At 31.5% G+C, this 18,911-nt stretch overlaps 1 protein-coding gene across 1 annotated transcript in view; it reads right to left on the bottom strand.

Moving 5' to 3' along the window:
* Positions 1-17,692, bottom strand: part of LOC134720788 (uncharacterized) — a 51,664-nt gene extending 33,972 nt beyond the window's left edge. The window contains exons 1-2 of the mRNA XM_063583287.1: positions 17,568-17,692; positions 6,264-6,662 (exon numbers count right to left, since the gene is read on the bottom strand). Of these exons, the coding sequence (XP_063439357.1) occupies positions 6,264-6,615 (352 nt within the window). The 5' untranslated portion in view covers positions 6,616-6,662; positions 17,568-17,692. The remainder of the gene's footprint in view (positions 1-6,263; positions 6,663-17,567) is intronic.
* Between the last annotated feature and the right edge of the window lie 1,219 nt (positions 17,693-18,911).

The raw sequence follows: 18,911 nt of genomic DNA on the forward strand, positions 1-18,911 counted from the left end.
TTATACTCAATTTATATATTACTATGAACAAATTTGAAATAATATTTGATTTAAGATTCAAATACAGCACTGAGCGCAGCAGCTTAATACCTGTATTAGTTGTATTAATGTGAACAAAAAGAGATTTGGGGTAAACACCAATGAGACCAAAACCTAACTCTACAAATAAACAAAAGACAGTCTTCAACAATAGAAAAGGTAAAGGTAAAGGATTACTTAAAGATTGCTGTTTTTTGATTTTACATTCATTATTTTTTTTCTGTTTAATTTTACATTCCGTCGTGCATGACAGGTGCCTCTTTGAACGTGTTCTTCTTGTCTTATTTTTATGTGTATCGTGATTTTCAAATGCTTATTTTGTGTGCTCAGTTATTTTCAAATAAAGGAGTAGGTTCAGTAAGACCCCTTTTTGGCCCCAAGATAAAGCAGTTTTACAAAATTGTGAAAATGTAATCTTTAAGCTATATTTTGGAAAGTAAAATGCTTCTGCTACATAAATATGAGCTTTTTTTGACAATACAATGCACACATATCGCGTACTAGCATCATAAAGTCATGCTAAATTACTGAAATCTTCAAAATTTAAGCATTTTGGTTAATTTTTAGACAGGTTACTTTTTTAAATGAAAGTGGTCGCATTCGTGCTTATTCATAATATTGAAATGTAAGTTGTATTTGATGATATTACAAAACATATATAAAGGTTGAGGATGAACACGGATGTGGCCACTTTCATTTGACAAAAAAACATCTGAAAAGTGATGTTTTTTGGCATATTTGAAAGATTTTTCATATTTAAGCTTGAATCAGAGTGTTTTTTAATAACTAAATCAGTTAAAATCTTTCACATAAACTAATCAAATCAATTAAATAGACACTTAAGTGTTTAAAAAGTATCCAAAAACTTTTGTTAAATGAAAATAAAATTTGAGGCCAAAATCGGCAATTCTTTTGGATCGAAGCATCTAGGTAGAGGCAAATATTTGCCATTCCCATAAATAAACGCACTTTACAATTTCTGTAAAAGAATGGAGCAAACTGATTAAGTGACATACTTAAACTATTTAACAATAATGTATTTAGATAGTTTTGGATCAATTTACATAATAATTTAATTGTATGTCTCATATGTATATAAAAAAATGGCTTATATCACATTTATACCACATTTTGGCATCGTTTGTTTACATTTCCTTGTGATGATTTTTGGTTTCACAAGCGTGTATTTTCCTATAAAATGCTTATATTCTGATGTCATTGTTGTGGGAGTACGATCAGAAAAACCCTGTCAATATAGCATATTTTACCACGGGTGTGTACTCAAAGTGTTTGAAGGACGTCATGTTAGAATGTGAGTCTTGTTTCATGTTTTTTATGTGCAACCCCCTTCTTCACCTTCTGTACAATATTAACGGCTATAAATTGCAGAGTTGTGAAAAAAAATGAAAAAAAATATTCATGAAATTTACATTTAAAAACAACAAATTCATATGAAAAACACATTAAGTATCTTGCATATAGAGTAAATAAGCTTATTTGAATTTTCACATATACTCTTTAATTTTTGAATCCCTTATACGAATCTTGGATACAAATAGATTTCATAAAGGTAGCCAATACTACCAAATATTTACCTATCTTGGACAGAAAAACTGATTTAAACATAACATTCAGCAAATAAATACTTAAAAAATGCCTACTGTTCTCACTAGAAGCTTGATAGAGTAATGGACATCTACTATCATCAATGTCAAACTCCTGAAGGGATATAGCCTCATCCCTATCTGTGGGGATTCTCCACGCCATTTCTTCTTTTTGCGGCTGTCTGGCGCCCCACCAAGTCGATGTAAAACTCCAAATCATAGAGAGACAAGGTATTGAAACATTCGACCAGTTTTATTAATTTCTTCAATATTTTACGTCAGACTGACAAAAATTTAAATCCAGCTATTGTGTAAATAATATTCCACTCAAATGAATAACAGGCAACATCATGGCTCTTTTGTCAAAAACAAAATCCAAAATCAATACATCACTTAAACTGCAGTATCCACAAAATGAATAATGAATTGTTAAATCTAAGTTTTACATAACTACAAGGAAAGGATTAATTTCAATAACACAGATAAACCTTGCTTTCTTAAAAAAGTATAGATGTATTTCCACAAATTAACAAATTTTAGACACAAAAAGGCAATTATTATCCAAAAATAAACAGAAAATTTCCTTTATAAACTTGATTCACACTTTATCCAATGAAAATTATTTCACTTGAATGTGTGTAGGCTTCATACGACAATCACTTTATATATCAATCCAAGTACACAGCTGTCTCCATAAAATATAGTACATCTATACAAACTTACGATCACAAAAGCCACAGATAGTGGTCAATGAGCCTCAATCACAAAATATAAATTGAAACTGTCATTTTTACAGATTCGTATAGCCAGACATATATTGATGAAAGAGAAAATGGAATATTTTTGGTCTCTCTTCGGTATTGGTAATGTTTAATCAATACTTTACCCTTAGAAGAAATGGTTTGTGATGAATTAGATTTCCTGGTCTTTGGCAGCATTTACACAATCGGAAGACTTTTGGGGAAATCAGTGTAAAATGTGTCAATACTCTATTTAGTATACACAATCGGAAGACTTTTGGGGAAATCAGTGTAAAATCTGTCAATTCTCTATTTAGTATACATAATCGGAAGACTTTCAGGGAAATCAGTGTAAAATGTGTCAATACTCTATTTAGTATACACAATCGGAAGACTTTCGGGGAAATCAGTGTAAAATCTGTCAATTCTCTATTTAGTATACACAATCGGAAGACTTTCGGGGAAATCAGTGTAAAATGTGTCAATACTCTATTTAGAATCCAGATTAACAAACAAATAGATATATACTGAACATGTTATAAAATGTAAGTTCTAATACAGCTTAATTGAAAAATGATGTCTTGTCTAAGATTTATTGTTGATGTAGTTAGGGCTAGTAAAGTTTCATTTTAGGCTTTCAAAATCCATGTGTATTCCTCCTCATAAATATCTTATTTCTAAAGAGATGGTTTAGGTATATATGTCTTCAAATTTTAAACTCCTATATCAGTTGGAATATTGAAGATTGGATGACAATATGGGTTCAAGGGCAATTCCATCTATTTTTGAAAAGGGGGTTTCGAACCAAAACTACGTCCCCATTCAAAAGTATTGATCAACAAAAAAAGGGGGGTGCCAAAACCCTTAAACCCCCCTGGAACTGCCACTTTGAGTTTGTGAGCAGGTGTATCAAGATAAAGACAGGATCATCACAGGTCAATTATCAGTTAAGTATTTGATTCTGTAGTACAATGACCATTTATTTCATCTTTTTGTTTGTTTTCCATATATTTCCATGAATTGTTCTTTGTAAAAGTACATTATCTTTGTAAAAGTAGAGTACCATGTTTTCAGTGTTTATACCATCTCAGATTATCAATTATAAAAAGAAAAATAATCAGAGTTCCAATGACACCCACGTTCTACTTATTTATCTGACCAGGGGCAACTTTTTGGTTCTTTTTAACTTTTTAGAAATCTTTTACAAGAAATACAGACATGAGATTGCTAACAAATATATATTTCTATTTTCAAATGGAATTATTCCTGTAAAAATTATTAGTCAGCTTTCGTCTTATGACGACCTAGCTGGTATAATAGACCTTTGATATAATTTTAATTGGACAAGAAATGTACGAGTGGGAGTGATAGGAGATGTTCAATGTTCATTACTTTTCACAGAAAAAGAAAAAAAAAGATCATTGCTAATTTTCTAACCCACCTTAGACATTGCTGATACCTTAATATGAATTTCATGACAATCCTACAAAAAATGTAGGTGTGAGAGTGCTTGTAACAAAATTTTCTATATAATTTAAATTTCCAATAGAAATGACTCTTTTAAAAATCAGCACTAATTTTTTGATATTCCAGACATTGCTGAGAAATTAAACCTGTGATAAATATCAGACTACATTTACAAGGGGCATAACTCTTGAACAAATAATATATCAGCCCTGATTTTTAAAATCATCCCAGAAATGCTGCTATAAAATTTCAATATAAATAGCGCTATATTTCTATAAGATGCAGGTTTGAGAGTGTGTATAATGCTTAGTCCATTTATTTGATACTTCCAAGGGGCACAACTCTTAGAAAAATAGTTGATCAACACTAATTTTTCTACATGTCCCAAGACATTGCTGATATATCTTTCAAATGAATTTCATGAATATCTAGCAATAAACCAATTGATGAGACCAATCAAAAGAACTGACAGATGGAATGCCATATATTATTATGTCAGAAAAAAAATATATAATTTAAAACTGCAAATGAGTCAAATTATGTTTCAATCATTTCTTCATCACTTTTGTTCAATACTGTTACCAATACATTATTTTTTTATAACTGAAACTAATTCTGCAGCTTAAATTACACTACTTATAATCTTTGATATAATTTACCAAAATCTTTGGGTATTAAGTTTATATAATTTACATGTAGATCTACTTGACCTCCTTGCATTACCCTGATTCTTAGTAAAGAGGGTCTTAAAAGTTTGAGTCTGGTCTAGTATAGCACCAAGTAGACATTGAAGTTACTGTAGTTTACTATGGATTCACTAATATTTGTTGGATACCCATTTTTCATTGATTTCGTGGGTACAAGAGAACCACAAATTTAAATGTTCAACAAATTACAAATTTTCTAATAGATTGAATGCACAATTTGCCAAAATTACAAATCTAAATATAGGAATATTCAATTTTTGATAATTGAGAATTCCAAGATTCTGGAAGAAATGCACAAAATTTTACAAACTATCTGCCTTTTAGTATCCAAATTTATTTACAAAATACAATTAACATTTGTTTTTATTGTGTTAGAACCTTCAACTGTTTGAATCAATAAAATTGAAGATGGTTTAATCAAATAGCAGGGAAATATTGGTTGAAATCAGGCTCTATTGATTTTTCTCTACTCTATATAACTGTGACCTGAATGTTGTATTGAATAACACTTATCTCAATACACAATTAATCAGTCTGCTCCAATAGCCTTGATACATCATAACCTATAGAACAGATTCTATCTCAACAAATTTATCATATTTCTTCTCATTTCTATGAGAGAACAAACTGTGTGCTCTAATCAGTGTGGGATCCAGAACTTTTTATAAGGGTGGGCCCGCTCCAGGCATGCTTCAGTGATTACCTATATCATTAATCAATTTTTTGCTGCAAAAGGAGGAGGGCAGCCACGAAGACCCCCTCCTTTTTTTTTGGATCTGCCTATGCTAATGATCATTATACAGAATAGTGTAAATTGATCAAGTAGAATATTAATGTTCACTGTTCTTTCATGTTAAAACAACTATTAAAGAATAATGTTAGGTTGTAAAAGCATATTAAGATAGTGAACAGATAAACTTATTACTGTTATATATACATGTATTTAAATGATAAAAAGAAACAATGGAAACTAACGAAACACCATGAGTTTCTACATTAATGGATTGAATGGGTTGTAATAGAAAGTAACAAAATTTGTAAAATATTTAGCAGGAGGAGGGTTAAAAAAAGTGTAAAAAAAAAATAGTCTTCCTCAATTTAAAGTGGATAATCCAACTCAGTTTGGTAAAAGTTGAACAGAAAGTTCAAAAGAAAAAATCTAGAAACAAATATTTGTTTTATAACAGTTTATCACAAGCTACTGAGACCTATGATCTGTAAGGCCTCCAAAATCAATAACGGTCTTTGAAAACCATATGGGCATTATCAAACCTAGTTCTTATTCAAGATATTATTCAAAGCTCAACTGAAATTGACTGAAAATTGAAATGTTGATGCCTTACTTCTATGAATAATATACATCATAAAAGATGAATAAAATTGAGAAAGGAAATGGGGAATGTGTCAAAGTGACAACAACCCAACTATAGAGCAGACAACATGCAGCCAAACGCCACCAATGGGTCTTCAATGTAGCAAGAAACTCCTGCATCCATAGGTGTCCTTCAGCTGGCCCCTTAAAAAATATGTACTAGTACAGTGTTAATGGACGCCATACTTAACTCCGAATTATACACAAGAAGTGGCGGGGTTAAACATGTTTATGAGATCTCAACCCTCCCTCTATACCTCTAGCCAATGTAGAAAAGTAAACGCAAAACAATACGCACATTAAAAAGAAGCAATGTTATTGTAGTTTCACTTACTTGGAATAATGTAGTCATTTTGAAGCGGGCCAACATTTTCACTACTTCTCCTCTCGGTAATTAACAATCTATGTGCTGGATTGATACCCCCAGCATATGTTCCTCTACGGGGCTGAGTTTTAAAACGCTGAATTGATTCTGTGTCAAAGGTAAAATGCTCTGGTTCTGGGGTAGTTACTTCACTGGGTTCCTCTACTTTAAAGACTGGATTACTCACTCCTCCAGGAAGCTCTTCATTACCACCTAAGAGGCTTTCTTCCGAAATGGTTGATACTTTGGATCCAGCAAAATGACTGACTTCAATCCTAGGTGGAATTATATCTTCACTGTCACCCATACTTCTTGATATCATATCTTTTCATATTTCTAACGTGTGAGCACCATCTTTAAATGTTACTTCTGAAATAGAATGGCAGTTAATTATGGTTCATTTTAAAATACAGTTTTTTTAAACTTATATCTTAGGATTAAACATCTATTCAAAAACTGAGAAAGAAAGGTATTATAAGACTTGATAAACACAAGACCAGCAATCCCATAATAAACTGGTTAATGATAATATTATCAAATAGGGAAAGTGTTTCTATTTTTCAGTTTGCTTCACTGCTTTCTGTTTTCAATGTGAGTTTTTATTATCATATCAAATCATATTCAGTGATTAAGGTTGTATTTTGAGACTAACTTCTAACTATATATACGCTGTACATGTACAAAAACCATTCAACCTATCGCTTATTTAAGACTTTATGTTCTATTACACATGCACTGTACATGAAAAAAACTTTCCCATACTTTCTTTTTCATGCAACCATAAGGACATGCACTAGCTAGGATGTCTTATTGAAAAAAATGATCAGTTAAAAAAAACATAAAAAGAGGTATCTGAATAGTTAAAAACCTCAAATCACTCTTAACCAATTTAATTCCCCATTTCTACAGGAGGAAATGCTTCTACTAAGACAGGAACATTACAATTGTTTTTCATTTGTTTGATGTGTTTGAGCTTTTGATTTTACCATTTCATATGGTTTTCCTGTTTTTGTATTTTCCTTGGAGTTAATTTTGTTAATTTACTTGCACAGTGCACATGATATTCAACTACATGCCGTCACTTACACTTATTATTCGTGCAATTTATTCCAGTTATAAAGCTGATTTAAAAATTCCATATTATTCCAGGATAATAAATAAGTAAGCCTAAGTCCATTTGATGCTTTTTCTGATGTTGTAAGGGAGACAACTATGATTATCCTTAGCAAAAAAAATAAAACACAAATTCACTGCAACAGTAACAATTTCACTAAATACTATTTGGCAGCAATATTTAACTTCAAGGTACATTGTAGAAAATCAATGTTCATTTTAGAATTGTAATTTACAATTAATGGACATTGATTTGCTAATGCTACCTTTTTTAAGCAAGGATGAGTTATTTCCCTTGTATAAATTTAAAATGTGACTATTTCTTAAGGAAGAATAAGTTACCTCCCATGTAAAAGTTGTATATTACCATAAAAAAAAGTTGTTTATGAGTTTATGTCCCCATTTGGAAGTTGGAATAAATTCCTGCATTGTGCAACTGGCAACTGCAAGGGTTTTGTTCATTTATATAATCTAGCATACTCTGCACATGCAATGGATTGAAGTTCCCAAATTGAAATCATATTTTTATATTTTTCCAATGAACTTTAAAGGGGCACTAGCTGCCAATTTCATGGTCACTGATTTGACTCAAATTCTCATATTTTATTTATAACAATATAAAACATTTTCCAAACTATCAAAAGTATAAAATAAACTATTTATAGGACATTGTCTGTCAATAAGATGTAGCTTCCTTTCGTGTGAGTTTTAGCCAAGACACCACAGGCACTTGTCTCAGAAATTTTTTTCCTATATACCTTATTATAACACAAGGTACTTAACTTGCATTTTAGAAAAATGTTAGGTGGTGACGAAGTTCCGTTATATGCCGCTATATAGGCTGTCAACCCCACTAAAGCTTGTTATATCGTAAATCTAAATTGACTTATCTATACAATGGTGTATAACATGCCTGCATTTGTTGTCGGAATCATCCGTAGCAATCCTACCAAAGTATGTCAATCGTAATAATTTTGCAATTATAGTTTCTGAGAAAGTTTTAAGCAATAACCATATATTGTTTTTGAGACACGACCCTGTTTTTTTTATTACAAAAAACTAAATATCACTAAAATGAAATTTTAAATCAAAACCAAAAAGTATACAGATCTTTAGATTAATAGAACAAAGTAGTGTGTAAAGTTTTAAGCAATAATCATAAATTGTTTTTGAGATACAGCACATGTAAAAAAAAAACTCCCCTTTTTTACAAAATACTCAACAACTCAAAGATGAAATTTTTAATCATCATCAAAAAGTATGCAGATCTTTAGATTAATATAACAAAGACATGTGTAAAGTGTTCAGCAATAATCATAAATCGTTTTTGAGATATGGTGCGACATGTAAAAAAAAAAACTCCCCTTTTTTACAAAATACTCAATAACTCAAAAATGAAATTTTTAATATTACATGTACCAAAAAGTATACAGATATTAAGATTAATATAACTAAGAAGTATTTAAAGTTTCAAGCCATATTAAATCAAGAATCTTTATTGAGATACATTGCGACATATGAAAAAAACACACCCCTGTTTTAGTTACAAAGTGCTGTAACTCAAAAAGTTTAATTCTTATTTTCACCAAAAAGTATACAGATCATTTGACCATCATAAGAAACAACTATAGTAAATTTCATGAAATTTGGATAAGTCGTTCTCAAGTTACGGTGCAACATATTTACGCCGGACAGACAGACAGACAGACACCGGACATTTGTATACCATAATACGTCCCGTCAAAATTTTGAAGGGCGTATAAAAAATGGTCCTGCTCTATTAAGTCATAATATTTTTTTTAGATTTGGTCAATTTGAATCTACTTTATTTTTCCAACTGATGAGACTTTCTACATCTAATCCCCTGGTAAAATGTCTTTGCCTCTAACTGATGAAATTCAATCCTCAGCAACCAAATTGTTTTCCTAACAGGCCAAATGGATTTTTTAAAACAAAAATTATTCAATATTAGATAGTTAAACAAGTATAAATCAGAGGCCAATTTAGGAGTGAGGTCTAGGCCCTCCACCCTATTGTTGGAGAAATTTGGTTGTTTATTTAGGACAACACTAGAGCGGCCTCTCTTGTGGCATAATACATGTATAGATTCTGTAATGTTCAACATCAAATAAACTTATTTTTCAGCCTATAAATGAGGAATTTGTTTCTAAAAGAATTGGTAAAATAAATGTTAAAAAGGCTACTGGTATAGATGGTATATCACCAAAAATTTTACACGCTGCTAAACCTGTAGTGATTAAACCTATCACACAGCTTGTAAATTTATCATTATCAACTTCCATTTTTCCAGACTCATTAAAAATTGCCCAAGTGGCACCTGTTCACAAAAAAAACAGTGTTCTTGAAAAGGGTACTTATAGACCAGTTAGTGTTTTACCTGCTATATCTAAAATTTTTGAAACAGCCATAGAAAATCAACTCACTAAATACTTTGATGATATTTTCGACCATTTTCTTGCGGCATTTCGAGCTGGTTATGGCTGCCAGTCAACATTACTCAAAATTTTGGAAGATTGGAAAAAGGCACTGGATAATAATAAATATTTAGCGGCTATATTAATGGACCTAAGTAAAGCCTTTGACTGTCTTCCACATGATTTACTTCTTTTGAAATTGGAAAAATATGGCCTTAGTCCATCTGCTCTGGAATTACTCAAAAGCTATCTGACTGCAAGAAAACAGTGTGTAAAAATAGGCCAGAGTATCAGTCAAATGCAAGATATATATAAAGGTGTTCCTCAGGGATCTATACTAGGCCCTGTATTATTTAATGTTTTTATAAATGATATTTTTCTTTTTGTCAAACAGTGTGATTTATACAACTATGCTGATGATAACACCCTCTCAAAAACAGGTACTACTTTGGAATCAGTTATTAAACCCTTAGAGGAAGACAGTAATTCCCTAATCTCATGGTTCTCTTTCAACAAAATGCAGGCAAACCCAGAAAAATTCCAGGCAATTTCCATAGGTAAAAAAACACACACTCAAAATATTACTTTCAACCTAAATGGATTCAACATAAAATGTGACGACGAAGTGAAACTTCTTGGTGTAACAATAGACTTTAAACTGGATTTTAACACTCACATCTCAAATATTTGCAAAAAAGCTGCACGACAACTAAACGTTCTAAAAAGAATTGGCACTCATCTCACCAGACTTTCAAAACTTACAATATACCACTCATTTATCATGTCAAACCTCAGCTACTGTCCTCTTACATGGCACTTCTGCAGTGAACAAAACACAAAGAAAATAGAAAAAATACAAGAAAGAGCACTCAGATTTATTTATGACGACTACACAAATTCTTTCACTACTTTGATCAACAGTAATGCAATAAAAAGAATATCTAATAAAGAAAAAAATTAGGGTTAACCCCTCCATGTAATGACTATCCCTTTCATCAAAGATTTGTGTATGAAGACAAATCCTTGCTTTTGACGATTTTCAAATTATTTTTTTTTGGTGTAAAAACATTTTTTAGTACAAAAAGGCACTATCCTCACAAGCACTAGTCTCAGAATAAAAAAATCCTTTATGCTTTTTCATAACATTAAGGTATAAATGTATACAGAGACATATAGGAAACTTTTTTTCTGAGAAAAAGTTACTGCGACTCCCACATATTAATATTATTTTTGCAGATTTTTTCCCGAAGAAATCTAGTATTATATTGTCAAAACATTTCCATGAATTTTGAAATATTCAGAGACTTCAGTCTTCTTTATTATTAAAATATGAGGAACACTCTTTTAAAAAAAAATCGTATTTTCCCATTTTCAAGTTAAACATACCATGCAAGCTTTTCTTTCTTTTTTTACTACACAAGCGAAGTGACCCCTTGTCTGAGGGACAGTCCGTCATTTAAGGGATATCTCTTATTATTATTAGGGGATCCCACAGGCACTTGAAGACCCACTATCAATGTATATTTACGAAATACTAATAGTAAGTGCCTGTGGGGTCCCTAACCTGTTAAAGGGAACAGAAAGAAATACCATTATCGAGGGGGGATAGGACCTTTATCGGGCCTCCGGGATCGGGTGTTTTAAAGCTCGGGATTTCGGGATTGTCCTTTCTGGGATCCGGGAATTCTTTTTTTCGGATTTCGGGACGGCGGGATTTACTTTATTTAAATTCGGGATTTCGGGATTTCGTGTTTTTAAGCCCGGGATTTCGGGATCAGGACCCTCCTATCCCCCTCGATCATTATCATGACATCTGAGCTTTTGATATGTGATTGCGATCGTGTTAGAGAAGCAATTGATACAATTTCCTTTTCGGCGTTTGGTCCAACATTGTCTATAGGCCCTACTAGTTTGAAGCCTGACGAATCGATGAGAACTAGGATCAACTCAATCGTAACTACTCGGCCATTCTCGCTATGCAGTACAATAACAGTTATTTCTTCGTGCAACCAGAAAGGCCGAGTAGTTCCGATTGGGATCAACTAAGAAGCCAAAATAATTCCGCGGGAAAATTAATCCACACAAAGTCAAATCCGGAATTATACAATAAATTTCCGGAAATCATCACTCAGTATAAAAAGAAGATATGGTATGATTGCTAATGATACAACCCTCCACAAGAGACCAAAATGACACAGAAATTAACAACTGGTAAAGGTCACCGTACGGCCTTCAACAATGAACAAAGCCCATACCGCATATAGTCAGCTTTACGGTGGTACGGGTTAACTGTAATTCTTTTATAGCTGACGAATTACAGTTAACCCGTACCACCGTAAACTCGTACCAACGTTCACTCGTACCACAAAAAAACAACTCGTACCAATGTAAACTCGTACCACTAGCTGCTAATGTAACGGTTTATTTCTTCCTCTGTGATATTTTCTCCTGAGGATAATTTGTCACGGTAAATTTTTTCCAGGCATGGTATTTCATAGGTAGAATTTTTCCAGAGGAGTGAAAATCTATCTGTGTTATGCGGATAGTATGTACCGGTATATCTTTGCCGTATCATATTTCACAGAACCTTGTGAAATATAGTCCCACTAACTAGTATGTAACTTACCCGTAATCAATATATACCTGACATTAATTATAAAATGTTTCACAAAGGTAAAACAAATTTGCATAATTTATCAAAGGGAGGTAAATATGAGCAATTTATATCTTAAAGATATTACAATGTAAATTATATTCCTGAATCTTTTTCATAGTGAAATATTTTTTATATATTCATTTATATAACAAGATGACTTACAACATGATTTTTTAATAAGACAGATAACATTTCACAGGTAAGTATACTATCCAGCTGTTAAAATTGCTTTTGTTCCAATATATTGTTATGCTATAATTTATCTGATTTCCATATAATCAACAACAACATCTTTGTCTCCAGACTATTTAAATATTTAAAATATTATCATAATCAAATTCTTCCATTACTGTTAACAGTAGTAATGCAAGATCATGCAACTATATTTCTACCTTTACGTTTTAATTTATATTTGTACTGAGATCTGAAAACAACTCACTTTTACATGTATTTCACTTACCTTATTTAATCATGATATTATTTCACAATTACAAATTAATCTTTGAAATTATTTCTGGTTTTCTTTCTTATGTTTAATGATAATTTTCTTTTTAAACGAATGATATTTACTAGATTTTTTTCAGGATTTTTTTTCAATGATAATTGTGAAATAATTCCCATTATAATACATTTTTTTTACAAAATAGGTTTAATTCAAATACACTATTATTATTTCATAGTATTTGTAAAGGATACGTCGTTTTTTCTAATAACTATTCAATAAGTGAACTACCCAGATAGAATTTCACGGCAAAGGAAAAAATATCCCAGGGAAATATTTTCCGCCGGATAAAAAAATAACAACAACTACTGTGACATTTTTCCCTTCGGATCAAATTTCACCCGGATATAATTTTGCTTTACACTAACTCGTACCAACTTATTTAAATGTATTTGATTGGTGTTTAAATTATGAATATATACTGTTATTTATCTCTATACCTATATAAAATGTATATAATTTTGAAAGTACAATGACCAATGTTCCATGTGTATTAGATGTAGACAATACCTTGGCAGATTTGATTTGTTGTCTCCCTTGAATACACCCTTTTTTAAACTTTTACTGATAACCATTGGAATTAATTTTTAATCATTCCAAATCAGTTACATTAAATAGATTTGGGTACTTTTCTTCTGTTTCCCAAAGGAATTTTATTCACTGAAAGAATTAATTTTGTGTGTTTTGAAAGTTGTAAATTGTTTATGACCAACATGTTAAAAGTATGATTCTTTTTATATATAGTCACGATACCTTGGAAAGTTAATAATTAATTGTTTGTTGTGTCAGTCTAACTTTAGAGCTTTTATTATAAAGCCATGGTGCTAAGCTCATGTTCTTAATCATATACAGTCTTATAATAGTCTTGTAAGAATATGAATGTTGGTTAAATTGATATATTATATGTTTGTAATGATTGTCATGTTTGCCCTGGTAACAATCCAATATTTGGATTTTACACCAATAAAATGATTTGATTTGATTTGATTTGATCTATGGTTTTAATGGTATTGTGAATAGCCAGTATACGTAATGGTAGTGATAGCAGAACCTTCTTTAATTTATCTCTACTTATGAGTTATGAGATTGACTGTCCATCTGTATTGTGAATAATGGAATTGTGAATGGTCAATGGTAGTACTGGCAGAATAACAAAGGATATATATTTTAATTTTTATTTGTTCATCTATAACATCTTATTACATTTAAGATTTCACATGGTATTACATTAATACAATAATGTTTTCAAAGATAACTGGCACTATTGTTACATAATAATTGGCACTATTGTTACATAATAATTGGCACTATTGTTACATATAGAAAAATAATATGATTAAACAAGTTGATTAGTTAATAATCAACCAATAATCACACAATCAAAAGAATGTATTAATTTGATCACACAATCAAAGGAATATCATATATTAATTAGCAGGGTATTAAGGTAATGAAGAAATTATATTAGTGTATTAATTAAAAAAAAAAAACGTCTTTTTTTCAAGTTTTTATCTCAATCCAGTATAAAACTTCAGTAATTCAACTTCTTTGTATTAAGTTTAGAAAGAAAAACACCACAAAACATTCATATTTTTTAATTTATTTTTAATGGTACGACTTCCCAGTGGTACGACTTTACGTTGGTACGAGTTAACTTTTTTTGGTACGAGTTAACATGGTACGAGTTTCCGTTGGTACGAGTTAACTTGCTTCCCTATAAAAGGCCCCTAAATGACAATGTAAAACCATTCAAACGAGAAAACTAACGGCCTTATCTCTATATAAAAAAAAAAATGAACGAATAACAAATATGAAACACATAAACAAACGACAACCACTGAATTACAGGCTCCGGCTGACTTGGCACAGGCACGTACATACATAATGTGGCGGGGGTTTCCCATTACATGACTTATATGAGATTGGGCGTTAAACATGTTAGGGGGATCCCAACCGGCCCTGGCCTCCCCGGCCCTAACCTGGGACATTAGTATAACAATACAACATAAGAACTTAGTCGGTATGTTACGTTGCCGAGTTGTTCTCGGCATCAGAGCCATCACGGTAAGATCAATCAGGCTTAGAATGGTATGTGATGGCACATAAATCAGAATCTACTAATATAATGATATAAATAACCAGTCTACCCCCTTCCATCTTTCCCTCTTATTCATTTTCATCCTTTAGACTAAAACTAAGTAGAGCAAACATTCAAACACCCAATTCTCCGTAAGTGGCACAAACTTAGAGTAAAATCTTTGATCCTGAGGCTACGAAAACATAACTTCTCTCTTATGGTTTGGGAAATCAGTGCCGGATTGTCGCAATATTTTCTTAGTAGTATCTTGTAACTTTAATTGATTTTACTAAAGCTGTAACCAATCTCTCTCCTATGAATACTCAAACGAAATGTTTTGTTGTGTTGCCTATATTTTTGGGTAAATCAGAGACATATAATACATATAATCACTATATGTCCCAGAGTAAATCAGAGACATATAATACATATAATCACTATATGTCCCAGGGCAAATCTAGTATATATATAAAGAACGATTGATAGATATACCGGGCGTTTAGGGCCAATATTTTCTGTCGGTAAATTACATTTAATAAAACTTTTGGTAGCTTTTACTTTCAAAATAAATTCTGTTACAACAATTAAGATCACCCACAATTTTTAGTTTCACATATCATATCTAAAAGACCAAGGAATTGTTTATTTCTTTCTGGGTGGATGCCTTTTTTCTGCAATACAGTTTTCTGGCCAATTTCTGTCACTTAAAAAATGACAGTTTGTCAAGTATATACGATATTAAGGTGTTGCCATGGTAACTACACATTTTTTTGAAGTGCTTTGAGTAGTCTTTATGGTGTCGGGTTTATTAAGATAAACTTCCTTTAGTTTTTCATAAATTTCTTATATGACATTGAGAAGTTATTTCACTTTATTCTTAGAAAACATTGCAGGCGTATCATGCACTCATGTCGCAGCTGTTTATCTAAGTGTTGCTCCGTTTTCAAACATAGAGAATTGTATCTGTTCTCAAACACATGATAAATACATGTTTTTAGGAAAATAGAAAATAATCAATGAAGTTCTAAATCCTTTATACTGCCAGCCCCTCTTCAGTATAATACTGTAAGCCCCTCTTCGGTATACAATTCGTTAAAAAGCCGTACTTCATTGTCCAGATTATTATTTAAGTTCACAAAAACCTACAGTTAATCTGTTTTTCAGAGATTGTTAACATATTATATTGAGAAAAAAACATAAACCAGTCCTTTATTTAGGGACATGTTAAATCAACACTGAAGTGTATCTGTTTAGTGCAGACGGTAGTGGGAGTTGTTATGTCGTCCTATAAGTGTGTGTGTCGTTACATTTGGCGTTGGATGTTTTATGTTTCAGATCGGTAAATATCATACAAATACGGCCGAGCATTGAGTCAAACCCAATGTTAATGATCATCTATAGTTTCAAAATCCTATATACTGATACTACTAAAGCACATACGCATATGGTATAATAGTGTATAATAGTGGTCTCGGCATCAAACAACAAACAGATAAAACACACAAACCTTTTAAAACAACAGCAGGCTCAAATAACAGGTCTGACGGTTAATATATACATGTAACGAGTCAACACATCTACTCCTTATTATTCAAACAGATTACAAGTAATTTCTAAATCGATTTATGACATTGATCTTCTTAGGACTTCATATTGTATTTTGGTTTCTGTGGTAACGGTTATTTCCGTTATATAAAATCTCGTATTTTAAACCAATAATCACATATCTCATATCAATTATATCTCACACATTCCTTTTGTGAATTGGTTAACTAGAAAATTATATTTTTATTAAACGATATCTTATCAACACGATTATTTTTGTAATTAGCACTGAAACGCAGAAAAAATCTTATAGATTGATATTCTTTCTGAAACTTCGACCTCCAGTACTAGTTAAACAACTATGTCGAGACATTCAATTTGCGAGTTAAAGGATTCCACGAAACTTCGAATTCTGCGTATTCTGTATAACAAAACATAACCGATTGCAGGTGCATGTCAATGTATTCTATATTTGATTATTGTTTTGATGATCTTGACATTATGAAATTAACCATTGTTTTTGTGAATATTCGTGTGGTTTGTAAATATTTAAATACATAATTTTAGATAACAGAATAAATATAAACGGAATGACTATAAAGAAAAGACGCACAGAGTCCGTTAAAGATCCAACGACAGAAACTCTCAGATGTTTGAAATAGAAAAATGTTGATTGAAAATTGAAGACACATTAGCGTTACACCGTCTGACTTAGGTTTCTCATGTTAAGTGATTATTCTAGAAAATGCATGTCGTGTTTAAGACAGAAAGAAACAACTTTTCTGCATATCCGTATTCTCGTCTGATAATTATAAAAAGAAGATGTGGTATGATTGTCAATGAGACAACTATCCGCAAGAGACCAAATGACACAGAAATTAACAACTATAGATTATCGTATGGCCTTCAACAATGAGCCTGAATAATAGAAAAAAAGATGATTTACCTGCAGTTCACCATTTTTCTCTTCTTCTGACATTGTATTGTGTATGTTGGTCTTGGAGTATTCTACAGTATGCTGTACCTGAGATTATTCTCAATATTCTCAGGTTGTACCTCGAATCACCGGAGACCTGTGTTTACCTGAGAAAATCTGCATCGATCTGCATCACAACATAACCACTCAACATTAGATCGATACTTGTATCATTACATCAATTCTATTAACTTTATTTACAAGAGATTTACTTTGAAATTACAGGAAATCGTTACATTAACGTAACGTTATCTTTTGATCTTCTATTCATTAAAATGTCACGAAGTTATAGACAAATATAGTAAAAACATTAATTAAGAAACAAATCACAAAAAAAGTATTTTAGTCATAATTAACCTATAATTCATATAGATTATGTTTTTACATGCTCATTGTGATCCTATAATTCATATTTTTTTATGTGTTTGAAGCTGTTGCAATTACAGGTACTGTGAGCACTGAACATCACAAAAAAAAACTCCGAGGGAAATTCATTCAAAAAGCAAACTCTATAACCAAATGGCAAAATCAAAAGCTTAAACACATCAAACGAATGTTACATCGTTCCTTGCAAATCCCATGATGAGAGGAAACCTTTCAAATTCGAAGATGATTCGACAAAAAGTGAAGGTGCTATCTGGGCAAGATTTAGGTCATAGTTGTATGCAATACGTATGACTGACATACATAGGCATATGAATATGAATCAGAGTAAAGCAATTTAGCAATATACAATATACAATACAATATGCTTTATTTCAAAAATACTCAGTTACATTGACATGTGAAACAAGAGATAAATTACAAAATACAATCACATACAATTAAAGAAATAAATAAAACAACTGAAAATGAAATACAAATAGCAGTCATCTCAAGACAGAATGTAAACCAGCTCTAAATTCGAGACTACAAAAGTAGCAAAGCAGAAATTTAGACTTGCAGATCTCGCAAAATTTGTATGTATTAAAGAAAATTTCAGCAGTTAAGTGAGAATTCAATACACAGAACACGACTGGAGGACATGAAGCTATTGAGGCATGCACTAAAGGTAAAGAAGTTTTTTTTTTTTTTTTTTTTTTAAGATGTTAAGTTTGTCTAGCAATGAATAGCACTGGCATGTACATTCGACGACACCATACATATTGGAAAATCACAAAAAAATATTCGGACACAAATTAAGGAATACAAGACAAAATGTTCTGGTTCATTTTCAGCCGAAGCGTCCCCATCACTGCTTGAACCAATGTCTATGATTGAACATGACTCTTATATTCAATCCTATTAAAGAACAGTGAATGCAAGTCTGAACAA

This window comes from Mytilus trossulus, chromosome 6, assembly GCF_036588685.1.
Source record: "Mytilus trossulus isolate FHL-02 chromosome 6, PNRI_Mtr1.1.1.hap1, whole genome shotgun sequence".
Lineage (NCBI taxonomy): Eukaryota > Metazoa > Mollusca > Bivalvia > Mytilida > Mytilidae > Mytilus > Mytilus trossulus.